Below are 18,659 nucleotides of genomic sequence, written 5' to 3'. Positions count from 1 at the left end.
AAAGTTTGTAATAAACCTTGAACGTCAAAGCTCAAAATCTTTAAAGTGAAGCCAGCAATATAAATGGATTGTGACGCAGCGTTTTGCAAAAAAGTTTGATAACCTATCAAAACAAGAACACGGCACAGGAAAACATATGAATTTATTCTAGTTTTTGATGTATTACTCCAATTAAGGTACTTTTAACAGAAAAAATATACTAAAAACGCGGTTTGGCTGACCATGTTTTTATTAAAATTGTACAATTGCAGCAACGATCATCTTTATTTTAACACACCGTTTTGACTAACGAATCTTTAGAATACACACGTAAAGTAAAATTTTGTTCCAAGGGGTTAAACATTCATGACGCTTTTTTTAAAAAAAAAGCTTATACACACCATTTTTAATACACAACAAAATATACTGAACTAACCCACATTAACGTCTCTAGTGTCACCTAATGTCGCAGGTGCAACGTCCACGTCTTCCAAATCAGTGGCACATGCGCGAATAGGTTTCAACAAGCGTGAATCTTGTTTGACCAGACCAGCAATGCGTGTTGACCAGCAGCTGTCACATGTTAGACCTTTTTTGAAGAAGCTTTTTGCAAACTCGTTGTTCACTTCTAACACACTGTTACAATCGCATTGGCTGCAATAGGTAAAGACAAGAAATAAACGATGTCACTCAGTGCAATTTTAACTGTTTATAGTTCTAAAGTACCTGCATTTGAAATATTTTTCTATCACTTTAGCGACCGAAGGCATGTCATCGATAGGGTTAGTTTCGACTCGCTTCTTTAATCCGTCGTCTACACACTTATCAAAATTTGTCTTGGTGCGGGGCGGACAAGAATTTTGGTTTTTAACAGGTTTTTTTCCTTCAGGAGTTTCTGCAAACTCGCCATTAGAAAAATCTGTGCAACATGTCGGGGTTAATCATTACTTCTAAATAGCATCTAAAGCGTGTACGAACCATCGCCAGTTTGGACGAAGATATCGAATTGGTTCAGACATGCTATCACTGCGAAGAAAACTCGCGAATCGTCCGTAAGCAAATCTGCAACAGCTCCTTCCCAACATTCAACTGTGTCTCGATTTTCGGATTTTCTGAAAAAATGATATAAATTTGCCAAAGTATATAGGATTTCGACGCAACAACCCCAAAAGGAATCACGACCAGAGTTGTAAGTTGGGCCTTGTAATTCGACATGAAAAAGTCCCCAAAGCACAGAAGATTTCTTGAAAACCAGCATATAAACTTATATAAGTTTATAAAAAAAATTACACAAATTTGTGTTTCGAGTGTCAAAATTATTCCAGATATCTAATTGGGTTTATTGAGATTGCAAAATCCAGTGATCGCGTGATTATTTGAATCACGGACGGAAACAGGATGTGAAACATTTTTGCTGTTTACTGTTTATTGTTTCTACTGTTTACAGCTCGAATATTACTTACAAATTTTAAAATATAGGTTTTCTTCTATTTCGAAACAAAATTAGTACTGTTTCGTAAATGATAATTAAAATTAACAAGTTTAATATAGGAACACTGAACACAAACTTAAAAAAGTGTAGAGTAAGCTTTTTATTGTGGGCGTTTCATCAATTATTTTTTATCATTAGTGAAATACTGTATTAGTATAAATACCGTTACAAAACCAGTGTGGGTGAAACGATAGAAAACACAATTAGGTATCAAGCGTAGTCCAGCACCGAAAAAACGCGGTGCGCATATCGTTAGCAATTAGTATTGGATAATGAATTATTTGGCCTCTCCGAAAACTTTTGACTGGCTTCACCACTGGCCAAGTATAATGTTATTTTGTTGGTCTATGCCACGAATTGGTGTTAGAGCTACGCTAATCATAATGTTTGTTAAAACCGGTTTTTCACAAATTTGGAAACAGCAACGGCAACAAAGATTGGCAACAAGAATGATAACACTCTCTCGCAATGCGCCTTTAAAGCATTTTTTCTCGACCCACCTGCATTTGATGTTGTTTGCGTATTCATACCATGCTGTGTGTTCAACCGCAAATTTAACAACACTTTCGAACGACACGTCCTCAATAGTCTTCAGTTTCGGGCGGAGGCACCTTGGAAAAAAATTCTCTATTTCAATGATGCTCAGATCTTTGCTTTCGGTAGATCGTTTTTTCCGGTAGTGCACTTTTTCGTGACATGCTAAAGAAACAAACGAACTTTGTTAAAATGACTTAGACTTTTTTGTCATCAAGTTTGTCTTTTACCAATGCTTTTTTAAGTAACCTAATTTAGACATATAGACACAAAAAAGTTTTTTTATTTAAGTTTTAGAGATTAAAATTAACCTTGAGTTAACGTAGCAAACATCGCCAGCAAAAACGCTACGTTCATCTTGGATCAGAAATCTTCAAACTTGCGCAAAACAATACAAGAAAATGTTCGTTAAAACTGCAAAAAAGAATCTTAGGCTGCTTGTCTTTTACTGCGAGTGCGTAAGCAAATAAATTGTTTTTGAACAGCTTGATGTCGAAACAGAATTATTTTTTGCCTTGTATCGATGAGTAGGCAAATACGGAAATGCCGGTTGTTGTCATCACAATACATTTTAGTTGCTTGCGGAATCATCGCGGTTTAGCCAAAAAGTTTTTGATGATACCAATTGTGGTGGCTAGTCGCTGTGTAATTGTTTACAATTAAGTATAAGTATGCAAGACGACGATATAAAACATGTACTTAAAATTGTAAAATCCTATCCTCATGGGCTAGTAGTAGCTCAGAGATGCAAACCCGAATCAAACCGAGTCCAAAAGTTTTCACAGTCGGGGTGCCTACACGAAGTTCTGCGAAAGTACAGTTTCATGTTTCTTAAACTTCTTTGTATGTGACCAATTGCAATTGAAATGCAGGTGGGGTGAAAACTCTGGCTGAAACTCTATTTCTTTTTACAAAACTTTTTTTTACAAACACACAGTACACATGTATGCTAAAAAAGTAACATTATATTGAAAAACAAGCAATGTAGTTTGGAACAGTTTTCTTCACTTTGGGCCCTGTAGCAACTTCTTACACGCTCGGTATCTGATCCTGTCTGTTAATTGCAGGTAGGACAATTAGATTAAGGCTATTGAACCTGATGAAACCGCTCTTACTTACCACTTATAAACTGTCGTTTCCGGCGAAAGTCATAGAACTCGCATTGTTACCATAGTTGTTTCCGGGAATGTCCATAAATTCGAGATCAATGTCATTATCGATTGAGTCTTGAGTTTTTACTATTTCGTGATCAGACGAAGTGCCCTCGTCGGCTTCCGTGATGAGGCTCTTTACGATACTGGGAAGGCTTATGTCCAATTGGGCTGTGGGGTATTCGATTCCAATCTTTTCGTTTGTGCGTTTTTTAGGTGCACTAAGTGAAGCAGGCTCTTGGAAAAACATGCTACAGAACGCTGATTGGCACCCTGTTGGAGCGTAGCGTTATAGGTGCGTAAGGTAGGTTTCCCCAACCAGTTGACGCGCCATTCCACCCCGAAATGCCCTCCGGGAAATACGCCTGGAAGTTTGCCCCGCTTGCAGATGTTCCTGTAAAGTAGAACAAATGGTGGAAAAAGTCGATCGACATATCAAGCATGTTGTAAAGCTTACCGGGTACAAATTGAAGCAGTTGCCGGTAAAAAACTTTCCAGAAACGTTGAGCCTCGACCGCAACGAAACACAAGAAGATTTAGTACGCCCCCCTTCTTCAGGTGACCCGTCAGTGTGTAAAGGGACACACCAGGCGAATTTTCCCGTCACTTGCAAATGAGAACTAACCTCAGCGGAAAGCTTCTTGAGTATTTACCATTTTAAATGAACATATTACTCTCAAAATCAAATTACAGCAAGCCAGGTTTAACCTTTCGTCTGTCCAGCCATTGCTCTCGGGGAAACCGGCTTTCCACGTTCTGGTAGTAAGATTATTCATAGTATTGCTAATGGCCAGTATTTTTTGCAGGTTGTCCGCACTTCTTTAAACTATATGGCTGCAGAGAATTTAAACGTTGTTTTGAAACACGGCCTTTGTTGCCGGGCAGCAACAAGTATGGAACCTAACTCAGTGTGAAGCTTGCTTTTCGCAGTTACCTAGCGATTTAAAAGTTTTCGTTAGGTTTGACTGGTCAATAACAATCGCGCAAGGTTGACACGCAAAATCCTGAAGGTTTCCACATATTTCCTTATCGATTTGTTCCTCATCGAAAATAATGAGATTTCACGCCATACGTGTGCCTTTGTCGCATAAACCGCTCGATGACGCTATGGAACCGGGGTTGAACATACCCTTTGTCGCTTAAACGGCTAAAGCCACCAAACCTCTGAAAAAGAACATTGTCAAAGTTCGTTTTACACTGAAACCGACTTTGTGGCGTATTGCTGATTGAATCATGAAAATAACTCTTGTCATGCGCTATCCAATAAAAGCTTGGCTTTATATGCCACTTTAAATTTTATGAAGAACTTTTTGAAGAACCGTAGTTGTCTTTGCTGGACAAAAATAGTTCAAATACTTGTTTGATATGCAATGAAAAAGCACAGGTGCCACTCAGAGTTGTAAGTCTGGCCGTAACCAGTTTTTTAACCTGAACTAGTGCCAAATGGCCCTAAAACGCCTTGTTCAAGACCAATTGTCTATTGTGTTTGTTCTCTTGTCTTTCCTGCATGAGGCGTTTAGTGTACTGGCCTGTCGATCAAACTTTTGGGCTTAAACGGGCTTCTCAAAAACGATTCGAGATCGGGCCGGGTTTCGGGCTTGTGCTTTTGGGTTCGGGCTCGAATTTCAGGCCTCTTTACAATTCTGGTGCCACTATATGTGTTGTATCTTTTGTGTACATTTTAGTCCAGTTGTAACTTGCCCAAATCATTATTGCATAAAAGTATTTTAAGACTGAAATTTGATGGATACCGATGTAGAGAAACCCGTAATCTGAAATATTTGATCGATTGATTGAAAAACCGATTGATAGATAATAAATTGACTGATTACGGATAATCTGTTTGATTGACTTTGTTGTAAATGTAAAGCCATTAACAGCTTTCTCATCTTGCATCATACACAATTTATTTTGAAACAGGCTCAACGGCAAAGATCTTTTCATGTCACTGGCAAAACAAAAACAGCTAGATATTCAAAACACGGTGTTGGACTCACTCACGTGACACATACCCGTATAAGCCTAAACCTGACACGTGACTTGGTCTTTTCGTGTTGCGGAAGGAACGAACGACCAACAGCCACAGCGAATCGATGAGGTAAATTATTCAGAAGCCGTGTTCACAGTCAAGTCTGAGCGACAAGTTAAGTGCCGCGTTTACTGCCCAATTCCTTTCTGTCTAATCCTACAAGCTCCATAATAGCTACACAACATTCAGAACGATAGGCCAAGAGCTAAACGGCTTAAAAAACAATGCCAAAATCTGAACCATCCGGCATCTCCGTGCATTCGACTAGAATTGCCTCAAAATTTGTCAGGTTAGAAAACCTTCAAAAATACCCATGAGCTTGCTGTAAAACAAATAAGCTAAAATTATTACATTCTCCAGCATTTTCATTGTTTGTTTCGAGACGTCTTCATAAATAATTGTTGGTATATGTTCAAACATTAGATACGCATCAAGGCCGCTGTACAATTTATTGAGCATATTTTGGGTAAGTTTTTTTGTCGAAATTGTACAACATTTTTGTCTGTAACCTGCACAATGCAAGAGTTCTTGTTCTCACCTGCGATTTCACTGTGGAATGTGACGTACACCATGTATTGATTTCCCAAACCAAGTTAAAGGCCTCGAGCCCAAATGTGATCTTTCAAGGGGAATTTTCACATAAAATCGTTTCAAACTACCTTAGCCAGGAAAAAACATCGTGTAACCAGATTTAAAGCCACCACATTTTGGACTTGCTGATGTTGCGAGGTCGTAATGCGATTAATGCAAATTACAGAGTGATGAAATTCCTGTAGGGAATGTTGCCGGTTATAAGGGCATAGTGCAATTATCCGAAATCTTTGAAAGGCGGTTGTTTTTTAAAAATCTAAAAAACGGTTTTCGTGCTATATAACGTTGCCAGTATTTCAGTTGATCAACAAAACATTCTCACTGTAACGTAAAGCGACATTGTTTCACAAATAGGATTACTCCAATTTCCAGTGGACTTAACCCCGATTTGCTTTGCAATTGTAACCAGCGGGATTAAGTTTCTGTTGGAATTGGTTCGAGAATTTCTTTAGGAGCTCCCGCTGATGTAAGCAGATAACGTGCAGCGTGAGGTTACGAATTTATGCTAAATAAGCAATTAATTTGCAAACAAGAACATGAAATCAAAACCTGTTATTCAATTTTCTTTGTCTCTTCGTACCGATATATATATTCATGGCTTTGAATTAGCAAAATCTTACATAAGCCTGTTATTTCGGGATCTATTGATATAAATTGTAAGTTGTATTTATCGTGGCATCGTTTCTCAAAATTTGGCCAAACGATTTGAAAAGGAACATTTCAGACGATCATTTCAACACAGATAATGTTACCTTTTCAGAACGGAAAATAAATTTAATCCTATGACAGAAAATAAACAATACATTCTTTGAAAACAAATAGTTAATCATTCGTGTTTGAAAGATTTCCTTATGAATTGTTGGTTTTAAATTGTCAAAATGCATTCGAATGAAATGCGAGATTTTAAATAATGGAATGATTCAATTTCAAATGCCAACTATTAGAAATACCAACGCCTAAAATCGGACTCGCAAGTTTGTTAAGTTTTTAAATTAAATATTTTACTGCATTAAGACGAAGATCTAGGCCAGGGGTGCTCAACGTTTTGCTGTGGCGGCCGCATCGCAGATCCTTATTTCACGCACGGCCGCCAATACCCTGCTTGTTTTTGTTTTAGATTACTGATGTAAAGAAATAGGTTTATGTCATTCATAAATATATATACATATATATATATACGATTTAATGCGGCCTTATTTTTAAACTTGATGCACAGATTGAGCTGCACACCAGTCTGACGATCAGTCTTATGTGTTTATGACGTCACATTTTATATTGTGACGCTTGTGATATCTGTATTTTTTCGGGTTGTTTGCACACAATAGGGGCAATTCCTCTTGTCTCTAGATGGCAGTTTATTATTAAAAAATGAACGGAAAAATGTTAACCCGTTTTAAAATTTCCAGTCCATTATTTTATTGATGGTACTGATAAAGATTACTAATTTTGATTCAACCGCTATTGTCATACAACATTTTTGTTGAAACATACAGATTCACCGCAAGCTGTGACATATGCAATCGATTAGGGCGGTGCGTTTGATGCGTAATGCCCAATTTCCACCATCAAGACACGGCGATTAAGCAGAGGGCAATTTACCATAATGAATCGCAACGTCCAAATTCAACATCGATCGGAAAAACGTTAGTCGCGCCCCATTCGGCTTAGGGTCCTAATGCGGGGCTTCACCGAGGCCAGCGTGGAATGATTGAACAAATCACCCATGTTGTGACCTCATTAACGTCCCACGCGGCGTCTAAGAGCCCGAGAAGCAAATCACGCGTGGCCCGGGACGCGCGCGGGGGCCTTAATTATTTATTAGGAAATGTTTTTCGGGCAGGCACTTTGTTGCCGCCAGGTCGTTGCTCTTGTGGAAATCTTCAAGGAACACGCGTCGCAAATAATCAATCCGTTTACCCTCTCCACCTCAACGACAGGGGCGACTCCAGCCATCGTTGAAGGGTGCTCGAGGCCCTTGTCCGCGCTTGTTCCAACCCTGATCTTTTTCTCTTTAATCAGGAACGCGAGAAAGGCCCTGAGTGACCGCCTTGAGAACAGAGGCTCCCGAAATTTAGAGAAAAAACGCCGGACTAATGATTGCAAGGAATCGCTGTAAAGCCAGAACAGAGAACGAGTGGATTCTGTTTACTGTAGTGTTGAAAGGGAGGGAATTACACAAGCATGTAGTTGACAGGCCGTAAAGAAAGCTTTGTTATGTATGTGTTCGTCTGTGTCCGTGCAGTCAAAACTTGGCTATGGAATTTTGTGTAGAGACGAAATTATGTTTGTCTTGTCAAACAGGCTGCCGTACATGAAGTTACGAATTAATAAAGTAACGACAGCGACAGGAAGAAGAAGAACAATCGATACAAATACAGTTCCTGGCATGTCGGGAGAACTTCTTGTAGTTGAAGATATGGTCAAAATAAAAACTGCGACGGTTTTGCATTAGCTTGCTGAATGTTTACGCGGAAATCTCTAACACATCGCCTAGTTAGGAGAGTCACTAAGGCCCTTTTACAACCAGAAAGAGTGAAATTAATTAAATGCTGCTTTAGGGTTCACTTGACTTTTTTTTGCAAAATTTTGAAATAACTCTTGAAAACTAAACTACCTAACTCTGTTGTACAGCTCTATGTGTGGGCTGTAACTGTTAAACCATCTCAGTATGGATAATGAAAGTCGCAGAGGTGGTATGTACAGGTACATGCGATTTGCCATAGTTGTGCTGCTATGGATGTCGCTTGGTTTATCAGACGGGCAAAAGGGCACATCAACGACGGTAAAGGCCCGGCGAGGTGGAGCAGCGACATTAACATGCTTCGCAGACACTTCATCGTCTCCCACCATAAGCTGGACTAAAAGCATTGAGGGCAAAACTATCACCGTCGCATATTCTGTATCAGGAAACCCGAGCATCAAGTATGTACATTATAACGATAAATTTTCCCAATTACTTGTTGAATTCTGCTACATCTGTGTTTTGCTGCTTGGTATGTTTTGCCTCGTTTACCAATAAATAAGATTTGCTTGTTACACCAATTCGCTGTTTTACTTATGATTTGATGTTTGTAGTGAAGCCTTGGAAGGAAGAGCCCAGTTCAACGAAGCCAGCCTTCAGATACGAAATTTGCAAATCAGCGATTCTGGAATATATTCTTGCACTGTGCTGACAGTTGAGAGTGCGACAACCTCTGTTGTAACCTTGGACGTCACGGGTAACCACAAAATATCATATGTTTATACGCCCAACAAGAATTGTTCGAGTTAATAAACATTTGCTTGCAAGATTTGCAAAAACTGTGATGCCATGGTGTAGTAACAGTGATGTATGGTGTAGTAAAAAATGCAGTAATATCATCGGTTTGTTTTACGAAATGATTGTAATGCTCTAAACATTGTTTTTAACTGTGTTTTAATTTCAGCTGCGCCGAGTGTAAGCACCGAATTGGTTACATCGCCAAAAGTTGGAACTGATGGAAAATATCGTGCCGCCTCGTGCAGAGCAATAGGAGGCAAACCTCGAGCACAAATCACGTGGACAGATTCAGATGGACAGGTACAAACTGCAATCACGTTTTTGGATTAAAAAATCGTGTTTTCCATATTTCTTCTGTACGTAAATACCATAGTGTTATATATAACAGCTTTTTATTTTTAACCGCGTCTGATTAGACCAACTTACATTTTTTTTTCAATTTAGCAAACCCGAATTAAACCTGCCGTTTTGGTCATTCCTGCCATATTGTGTATACGCTAGCAGTGCTATTCATTACAAAGACACAATCATGTTTTTTGTATCCTTCATACAACAAAACATGAGCAAGTGCAACATTGAATATTGCATCTACACAAATTCAATCTGCTTATTATCCACCTTTCGACCTAAACATTTACTTAACCACCGCATTCAATGCACGTTTAGAGATACAACGCTTAAAATCAACTATGCTTTCTTGTCGAGTGCTTACTTACCGTACTCTATATCAGTGGTTCTCAACCGCCGGTCCGCGTCAACTTTCCTGCCGGTCCGCCAAATATATTACAATTTTATATCTCAATTGCAAAATGCAAGATGTTGAAGGCCGATAAATCGTGTGGAAGTCAACGCTCTACTTTCTTGCAGAAATTTCTTTAGAACCGCGTTAAAACGTATGATATCAAACAGACAACAGCATAAATTGATTTTTTATATTCTTTTGAATAGTATAATTTTGTCGTGATTACTTTTTGGGTTGATTTGAAAGCCCACCGGTCCGCAAAATTTGTTTCGAAAGTTTACCGGTCCGCAAACTTAAAAGGTTGAGAACCACTGCTCTATATAGTACTTGTCGCATCGACAATAGAGATAAATTCGATTTGCAATGAATGTTTTCAAACAAATGGTGACAGCTTTGTTTTCTTACGAGTGGCAAGGTTTAGCGGTGAACTGCTTTGTACTTCTCGCTCTCAAGTGGATGAAGTTCAATTTTGGTTAAATCCTAACGATTGCTTACTCGACATACTTTCCTTTAGATTCAGGATTCCACATTGACCAGCTCACAGGCCCCTGACGGTTCTTTTGACGTCATCTCAGTGTTAAAACTCACACCGGGTCTTGCACCGGATTATCTTGGGTCGGGTGCTGAAGCAGGAAACTCGAGTAGACAGGATTTTTCGTGCCTCGTAAATCATGATGATTTGAGTTCGATTGAAGCCAAAACCTCAACTGTCACAGTGAATCTCTTGTGTAAGTTCCAAAGACTAAAATACATTTTCTTTGTGTATTTGTCCCCATGAAAAGATTCTTCGTCACTGACTTCTTCTTGTAAGTGCAGCCTATTACAATTAATGTTAATCTGGTCAACCACAAATTCTTGGTTATTGCAGATTCAATTTTGCTTGCAGTCAGTCATCAACTAAAATCATCTAGAGTAGACGTACATGAGTTGTGTGTAACAATTTTGTTATATTTGCTCCTAAATCCACATGGAAGTATTTGAAAGATCTTAATTTCTTGATTCGATTTACCGTCTTTTTCGAAAGTGGCCCAACGATTGGGTTTTAGTTTTTAAATGTTGTGTCGAAGCGCTCGTATATCCATACAAAATGCATGCTTCTGTGGAAAGAATAACTTAAACACCCGTTCTTTTCAATCGGTTTATTCAGATCCACCTCTTGCACAAATCAAATTGCTTGGAAACCGGCTTACTTGTGAAGCGGAAGGAAATCCGACCCCGTCGATAAGATGGATTCTTCCTAACGGCGATGTTGTACGGGATGTTCAACACCTCTACCTCAGCGAATCCTCTCTTGGAGACGGTCGTTACGCTTGCGTCGCCTCAAGTAGTTTGAAGCCGGAAGCCGTCAGCACCTTGGTTGTGCAGCGCGCACGCGATTTGCGTAAGTTGGGATTTAGAGTCGGCTTTGTTTGCGTACGGGTATCGGCTTTAGAAATTTATTTTTCTGTGAAAGATGTGATTGAAATGGAAATGCTCAACATATATACAACATATCTTACTCACATCTGGTTAAAAGTTGGTGTTCAGTTCAAAAATTGCAGAGAAATTTACTTCTACTTGTAACTTGCCCGCTGATTAAATAAAAATGCCTCTGTTAAGATACAGGTAATTCGAAATCTGCAAGGTATTGACAAACAATATACATGTGTTATTTTTAACTTAACTTTAATAGTAGTTAACTTTAATAGTATCTTCAGTACTAAAATAGACAAAAATTGCAAAATATTGTTTTAAACCTTGGTTATATTGACAACGATGTTTACAAATATTTTAGCCACATTGTTTCGGACTGTGACGCAATTCAACACATCGCTTCCGGTTTCCGCATCCGGCTACCGCATGGAATGCATAGCTCACGTGACCAATTCGCGCGGGCTTACCACAAGTGACTACGATCTCGATTTTGAGTGGACAAAAGATGGACGGATGATCGATACTCCATCAAATGAATATGACAGTACATCCCACGTTATACTTATGTTCTTTGTCACTTTGTTAAAATGTCAACTCGGGATATATATAAAAAATTCTCCTCGTTAATAAAACTGCGAATAATTTATTATCTAAAATTCTTGTCTTTTAAGCAACTCAAATAATATTTTCATAGAATTGACTGTTCTGTGGTTTAAATCGGAGTTTTAAAAAAAAATTTAAACCGTGTTTTCACTCAACCCATTGCTTTCAACGATAGAAATCTTACGTTTGCCTTTTCAGATGTTAACAAAAACACACACTATATAAGTATTTTCAAGAAATATCACTAAATTTATATTTTACAGTTTTCACGAAATACACAAGACTTAGTTCGTCTCAGGCCAAAATCACTTCCCAACTTCGATTTGTTGACGTCAGAAGGGGTCGTGATGACGCAACATTCAGTTGTCGCCTTACCAATACGTCACAGCTCACAGGGTTCGTCACAGCCGTGGAACGAACAAACAAACTCTCTATCGACTGTAAGTTAAAAATTATTGTCGGACGATGCTCGATTGTTTTTTAATATGAATACGTTTATGCCATTGTAAAACATTTTTACGATGCTGTAAAGTGTAAACTATTTTGCTCATATAACTTCTGGAATGCAGCTACAAAAACATTTGGAAAAGATCCCCGGCCATTTAACCTATGTATGTTAAAGATAAGTATAACCTTAATTCTTCTTGAGGAAATAACAGTATTTTAAACAAAGAAAATTAGCAACAAAGGCAAAAAACCTAAGATTTTACTTTCTGGGATTAGCATTAAAAGAATTCTCCTAGCAGAGGGTTGCACCGAATCACGGCAAACAACAAGTGTGGTTTAGCTTTTGATGTGATCTTACACGCAACCACCGAATAACGATTTTCTGTTACACAATATCTCAAATCTGGCTTTTGATTCAATTCCAGCAGGTCACAAAGAGGACAAGTAGCGGATCAAAATCGTTGTCGTGTCGATTTTATCAAATTTAATAATTAATGCAATGCAATTACGAGCCAGCATCATTCCAAGACACTCGCCTCGGAAAAAAATTGTTCACAAATGCACATACTCTTTTTCGATTTGATAATATGTGCGCAAAGCACAACCAAATGTGGCGTGTTACTATTTCTTGCCATCGGAATTGTTTCAACTTTTTCCTATCTCTAGCCCATTACCAGGCGATCAATTAATCTCTTAGATCTGTCACCGCGCATGCGTCTCATCATCGTACTTCACCATACAATCGGGACGTTGTGTATTCGATCGATGTGTGCTTAATACCGGACGTTGATTTGGCCTATGCTCTATGGCGAACCTCCGCCTTTGGTCGGTTGATGTGGGAATTGGGCTTTGTCCAAAGCCATTAATGGATCGGACACGCAAAACATGCATGTTAACTCGCTACTTAGTGCCGCTGCGTCCCTTAAGGGACATTCATTATACAGTTCTTTGCCTGACTGGTCAGACTGATGCTTACATACGTTTTTGCAGACCCACCGGACACGAATGGAATTCGAATCTTTTCTGAACCACGACATGCGATTGTGCGTGAAGGGGAAGACCTGAAACTTACTTGTCGTGTTCTTTCGCAACCGGAATGCACATATGATTGGTATTTTCAGGGTAAGGCAAACGCACTTTTTAATACACAGCATTAACAACCTGGGTACTTTCGGGGGTCAGGCACATATTTCCGTATTATGTTTTATTGGCGTTTTCATAATACAAATGTTTTGTGTTGCTTTTTAATTTCCCAATGCTATAATTAATGTGAAGTTAATACAAGTGCTTCCTTGATTATCCAGGCGATTTGGGTCAAATTTTTGAAATCCGAATCCGAATTCGATAAATGAATAAATAAATCAAATAATATTAAACTTTACGCTTAGCTTGTGTTAAAGAGTTAAACTTATGTTAACGTTGTCTTTTTAATATAATTTTGACGTTGTAAAACATAAAATTGTTTTTGTCAATACATAGATTGAAACAGGTATCATAATGTACAAGCCTCTGATTTCGCTTTTTTCCACATTGCCTTACAAACTGTTAATTAGGCGTGTCGGTTAAGAATCAAAGATGTTCTGTCCCTACAGACCGAAAACTGATGCGAGAAGATTATACCGAGAAAAACCAGCTGTTGCTCGCTGGTGTCCATCGCTCTCAGTCTGGCTTGTACAAATGCGTTGCATACAACTATGTGCCAGGAAGCGCTAAATCTGATATTATGGTCACAGTTCATTATCCACCGTCAAATGTTGGCATTCACCGGGAAAAAGATAACAACCTCTCGTGTACAGCTAAGGGCGGAAGCTCACCACCACCAATATACAGGTGGATTTTTCCTAATGGTAAGTTGTTTTAACTTCTCATGTAAGAATAAATGCTCCTTGTTTTTTTCAGTACTTTCAAAGTAAAAAATTTTGTGGTTGTACATAGTAAACAAACTGTATAAAATTCGGATGCTTGTCAATCAAATCCCCCCTGGTCCTGAATATAAACGATGCATTTACTCATTGCCGAGGCTAAAGACGTTGGATTGCTAATAAGCCCATTATTCACAAACGTCAAACTTTTGATGACGAATGCACTGCGCCCAGTAGTACGTCCAGAATCAATATTTGATAAATTTAGCGCCTCGCACAAAAGGGTAGCAGGTTGCCTCTCACCTTCCCCACACACGTCTGTTCTGTAATCCCTTATTACCATGCGCCTGCTTTGATGCATTATCCATACCCTCTAAACGAAGAACCCTGTACGGGATATTTTGGGAACAAACTCTTCTAAAGGGCTTGTTTGATAAACGACGTGATCAATCAAATAGGGTCGCTCTTTCTGGGGTGTCTTAAAATACGTTTTTTGCGACAGGAACTGAAACGAAGGGAAATCAGTCAACATTAAGGTTGGAATCATCTGAAGTAGAAAGTGTTACTCCGTATGTTTGTGTTGTGCATAATGGTTTGGACGTTGAAGCAAATGAAACTTACATCCAGCTTCCCCCTCCACAACGTAAGTGGAATCATTTCTGTTTCAACTTTATTGTACAAAACAATTGGAAAGTCGTTTTTGGTACAGAAAAAATTGGCAAGCTTTCAATCGTGGAATTCTCCGTCACTGTTGTCATCTGTGCGTTTGTGTTCATTATACTCTTGGGCGCCGTCTGTTGGCTGAGTTACCGAAGATGCAAAATCCGAAATTCGGCCGAAGTCAACCTTGAAGAGTAAGTCGATCTGTGTTACAACGCAGCATTTAGTTCTTCACTCACAAGTGTGTATTGATGTTTTTGGTCACCGTTGCATGTCACACGTTTTGTTTTCTTTTTTTGCAGCAAATTCAAAAACTACCTTCAGTATAGCGAACCGCCAGACGGCGTCCTTGTATCGGAACCAGGTTGTACGTCGACGCCCTTGGGTGCCATGACCCGGTGTCAGTCTGATCTGACCTCCGGCGCCGATAGAGAGTACGTTACATCACGTTTTTGCTTTCGCATTGGCATTTTTGGCGTTGATAGCATTTATCAGGGATGTGCAAACTCATTAGTGCAAGAATCGGCAATGCACTAATATAATTTAGTATCTTCTTAACCCAAGCAATGCATTAAAGCATATTGTGCGGTCAACGTGAAGTGAAAGAAAGACAAGCCCGCTTAACTTTAAACATAAAAGGCTAACACTTAAATTATTTTTAATTTTTTTTGTACACACAATATTTTGCAAGTGTCCCATAAATTCTTTTCACGCACCACACTTTGCTTTCCATTGCTAACCACACATATACTTGTAATTAATGCACGGTGGATGAGATTTTGCCGCGTAGAAAAAGCATCGACAACGTTTTTTAACACATGATGCATTGACAGACTTCGACATGGAACCAAGTACCCAATCAAAGATGTAAGTTATGCTAATTGCAAGTCACCACTTGCGTGCGAAAAACAAGCTGGATTCGGTTCTACGCCCCATTCTCTACAAATGTTCAGCTTTCGGTATGACTTCATATGAAACCATTAAAGTTGTTACTCTCTGTAGTATGCAAACAAAACATGCTATGTCTTTTTAGTACAGTGGAGCAGTCAAACAACCTTCGTCGCTCACCAATCAAGACCAAAGAAAGCACTGAAATGGATGGGTCGAGCGTCGAAATAATTGAAAACGAGTCGCTTCACTTAACGTTAAACAGCAACAATACTACAGATAAACGAGACGACAGCTCTCACAAGCAACAACGGGAAACAAATTCTCCGCCCAAAAAATCATCAACTGTGTACACCAATGCAAAGCCGCCGGTAGCGCCGGTTTCTGCCGAACAAAGACGAGAATCATTTGGGCGCGGCCGTTGTATGACGTCAATACCACTTCAGTATTTCCATCAATCAACAATTCCACGCTCATATCTGTCAAAAATGAATTATCAACAACAAGCCCCGCCAGTGGGTGTAGTTGTACCTTCCTATGATGCTGTACTGTACAACGATACTTGGCAACCAGGCATGCCCAGATGTATATACCCCGATAGCGCGCACGTGCGGCCGTATGCGACACTCGATCTGGAGGCGCGGAAATATCACCAGCGTGTTTTAGCAAGGACTAGTGGCCAAAGCGAGACCACCTCGGCGTCCACCATAGCTTCAGAAGATTATTTGCATGGGGTTAAGAGTTCCAGACCAAGATCTATGTCCCTTTCGGCGTCTGAGACTTCAGGTTCTACTTCGCCAACCTCTGAATCGGAGCCAAGCGCAGTCAGCAGTCAAACCGCCTTTTCACAACGTAGTAAACCAACTATCAGACACAACACTGAACGTCTGGGTAAACAATTATCTCCAGCACGTGCATCATCGCCCTGCGATAGCGGTAATGACTCAGTAAAGTCTATACCTTCAACAGTTGCTGCCGCTAAGAAGCAATCGCTAACGTTAGTATAGTACTGGATAAAGTCCAAGTTTTATTCGTATGTTTTAAACACGTTAATTTTTCGCCTACACGGCCACAGTGCTTCTCATTTTTCGCGAAAAAAAAATTTATCGTCGAAAATTGTATTTTTTTTCGTGGATGTTTACTTACTTTGCGCAACCCAACATGTGTGAAGAGTTGTTATATCGAATTAATAGTGCTTTTATATTGTCAAATTTTAAAATACAAATTTTATCTCTTCGTCATTTTTTGTTTATAATATCATAGAGAGACAGGATTTGAAAAGTTGTTTTGACTGCTTCAGTGACCAACATATCTTGTTGGCACTCGTCTGTAAAACACGCTGATCGTCTAGGTTTGTTTTGCTGTTAAGTCGCATATCTGTGTCCTGAAATATTTCCGAACAAACCGTTGAAAAACCGTGGAAGATTTAACACTGGCATAAAACCGATTGAAAAGCGTTTGGTTAATTTTCATTGGATCTCGATACCGTTTTTTTGCACAAAAATGTCTTTTAAAGTGTTTAAGTTTAAACTTCTGTTGCAAGACTTAACAATTCTTTTTTTTGTGAAGTTTGAAAAACTATTATTCAACTTGGTTGTCCACAAAAAGGCAATCCGTTGATTTTTTATGAGATCATAATGTATTTGGAAGAAATGAAAAATTCAGTGGGTTTTTAATGCAAATTATTCGGTTAACAAGTTTGTAGCCTTCAAGCAAACTAAACTCAACTTGCTTTGTGATTGAAATAAAAACTGTTAAATGCCCGTTACAAAGATTGATTTGTGATGGACACCCGACAATTAAACACGCAAACAAAAGACAATACACTGATCCTATGGAACGTCAATCACCATTTCAACTTTGTGAAACTTATTTGCCACTGGAGACCAGACGCTGCAATAGTATTCACAGGGCAAAACAATATGTGTCTCTGAACCCCATTTAAAACGAAACGTCTGATTCGAAGTTACCCCTGTACTACCAGTGCCGGATTAAGGGTCTGCTGGCCTGTAGGCACATATTGTAAGTGGCCCGAAAATCAGGGTTGCCAACTAAAAAATTAGACTGATATAACATAAAAATATTCACCACAGCAAATTTAATGCATACACCACAGACTTAGATACTGCTCAAACACTAACTAGACTACACGTGTGGAAACAAAGGAAACCGTGAAAGCAGGCCATACATGGTTGGCAGTTATGTCGTAACAATGGACGTATGGTGCAATGGCAACAACGGCGGTAAAGTTTTTTGCTATTGGGGAGCGTCACTGTCCGTTACATTTATAACTATAATTTGACGCAGTAAGCAAGTAGTGGGGTATTGCGGCAGACTGTGGCCGCGGGCCACATTATCATATAAGACCTGAAACTGTCTGCGGGCCGTATGTTGCCCGCCCCTGCTCTAAGTCATACCCAGTTAACAAAATCATCCATGTTTAGATTGATTTGTTTCGTTGCGTCACTCAACAGAAATGCGAATTTTTAAAAACATCAAAAAGGTGGCAACATGTTTCAATTCGTATTTTTTAACGATTTTTGCAACGTTTAATTCATCTGGAAAAACCTATTACAGTAAATACATATTAGTTTAGAAAGTAATTGTTTTGAAAACATGACTAAATTTCTACAGATTTTGAAGTGGCCTGGATTTTTAACTGGCCTGTAGGCACGTGCCTACTTTGCCTAATGGTTAATCCGGCACTGTGTATTACCGCCAGTTTGTTTGTTAAATTTGCTCAGCTATTATTGTTAGGTCTTTTGTCAACTTTCGTAAGCTTAATTGTTTAGAATTCTACCACTTAAAATTCATCAAGCATATGGCACTGGGGTTGAATATAAACAAATAATGCAACAAACTCACCGAAAAAGATTCGAGTCGAAACATCGACAAAGCAGCTTTACATCACTAGTAAAACCTATTACCTTGGGTTTACTATTTAAGCTTTTCTTTTATAAGCTTAAATATGATATTTTTGGGATCAAAATTTGCCTTTGAAAATCAATG

At 39.0% G+C, this 18,659-nt stretch overlaps 2 protein-coding genes across 3 annotated transcripts; one reads left to right on the top strand and one right to left on the bottom strand.

Moving 5' to 3' along the window:
* Positions 1-211: 211 nt before the first annotated feature.
* Positions 212-8,329, bottom strand: LOC145214022 (uncharacterized). Its single transcript, XM_080082448.1, has 7 exons — positions 3,614-8,329; positions 3,125-3,550; positions 2,317-3,059; positions 1,972-2,170; positions 958-1,091; positions 706-898; positions 212-633 (listed from the first exon to the last, which is right to left on the bottom strand). The coding sequence occupies exons 3-7, from the start codon at positions 2,360-2,362 to the stop codon at positions 411-413; spliced, it is 795 nt and encodes a 264-aa protein (XP_079938574.1). The 5' UTR covers positions 2,363-3,059; positions 3,125-3,550; positions 3,614-8,329; the 3' UTR covers positions 212-410.
* Positions 8,330-8,340: 11 nt separating this feature from the next.
* Positions 8,341-16,891, top strand: LOC145214020 (hemicentin-2-like). Of its 2 annotated transcripts, XM_080082444.1 has the most exons (14): positions 8,341-8,698; positions 8,852-8,994; positions 9,202-9,335; positions 10,292-10,505; positions 10,925-11,158; positions 11,552-11,734; positions 12,057-12,233; positions 13,231-13,362; positions 13,833-14,087; positions 14,605-14,745; positions 14,812-14,956; positions 15,065-15,196; positions 15,596-15,721; positions 15,796-16,891. In XM_080082444.1, exons 1-14 carry the CDS (start codon positions 8,445-8,447, stop codon positions 16,655-16,657), a joined length of 3,132 nt encoding a protein of 1,043 aa, XP_079938570.1. In that variant the 5' UTR covers positions 8,341-8,444; the 3' UTR covers positions 16,658-16,891. The 2 variants fall into 2 exon arrangements, with proteins under 2 accessions (XP_079938570.1, XP_079938571.1); XM_080082445.1 differs by lacking the exon at positions 15,065-15,196 and having other exon boundaries at positions 8,373-8,698.
* The last annotated feature ends 1,768 nt before the right edge of the window (positions 16,892-18,659 follow it).

This window comes from Phallusia mammillata, chromosome 2 (genome assembly GCF_965637545.1).
Source record: "Phallusia mammillata chromosome 2, kaPhaMamm4.hap1.1, whole genome shotgun sequence".
Classification (NCBI taxonomy): Eukaryota; Metazoa; Chordata; class Ascidiacea; order Phlebobranchia; family Ascidiidae; genus Phallusia; species Phallusia mammillata.
Note: the sequence above shows the minus strand (reverse complement) of the source record. Positions and strands in the feature narration are given on the sequence as shown.

What these genes read in the sequence shown, in the direction of transcription:
- LOC145214022 (XM_080082448.1), bottom strand. Translation starts at nt 2,362, where the DNA reads ATGAACGTAGCGTTTTTGCTGGCGATGTTTGCTACGTTAACTCAAG. An exon ending in GTTTGCTACGTTAACTCAAG is followed by an intron (nt 2,171 to 2,316) that starts GTTAATTTTAAT and finishes TTGTTTCTTTAG; the next exon opens with CATGTCACGAAAAAGTGCAC. An exon ending in GCAAACAACATCAAATGCAG is followed by an intron (nt 1,092 to 1,971) that starts GTGGGTCGAGAA and finishes TCATTTTTTCAG; the next exon opens with AAAATCCGAAAATCGAGACA.
- LOC145214020 (XM_080082444.1), top strand. Translation starts at nt 8,445, where the DNA reads ATGGATAATGAAAGTCGCAGAGGTGGTATGTACAGGTACATGCGATTT. An exon ending in GCAGCGCGCACGCGATTTGC is followed by an intron (nt 11,159 to 11,551) that starts GTAAGTTGGGAT and finishes CAAATATTTTAG; the next exon opens with CCACATTGTTTCGGACTGTG. An exon ending in ATATGATTGGTATTTTCAGG is followed by an intron (nt 13,363 to 13,832) that starts GTAAGGCAAACG and finishes CTGTCCCTACAG; the next exon opens with ACCGAAAACTGATGCGAGAA.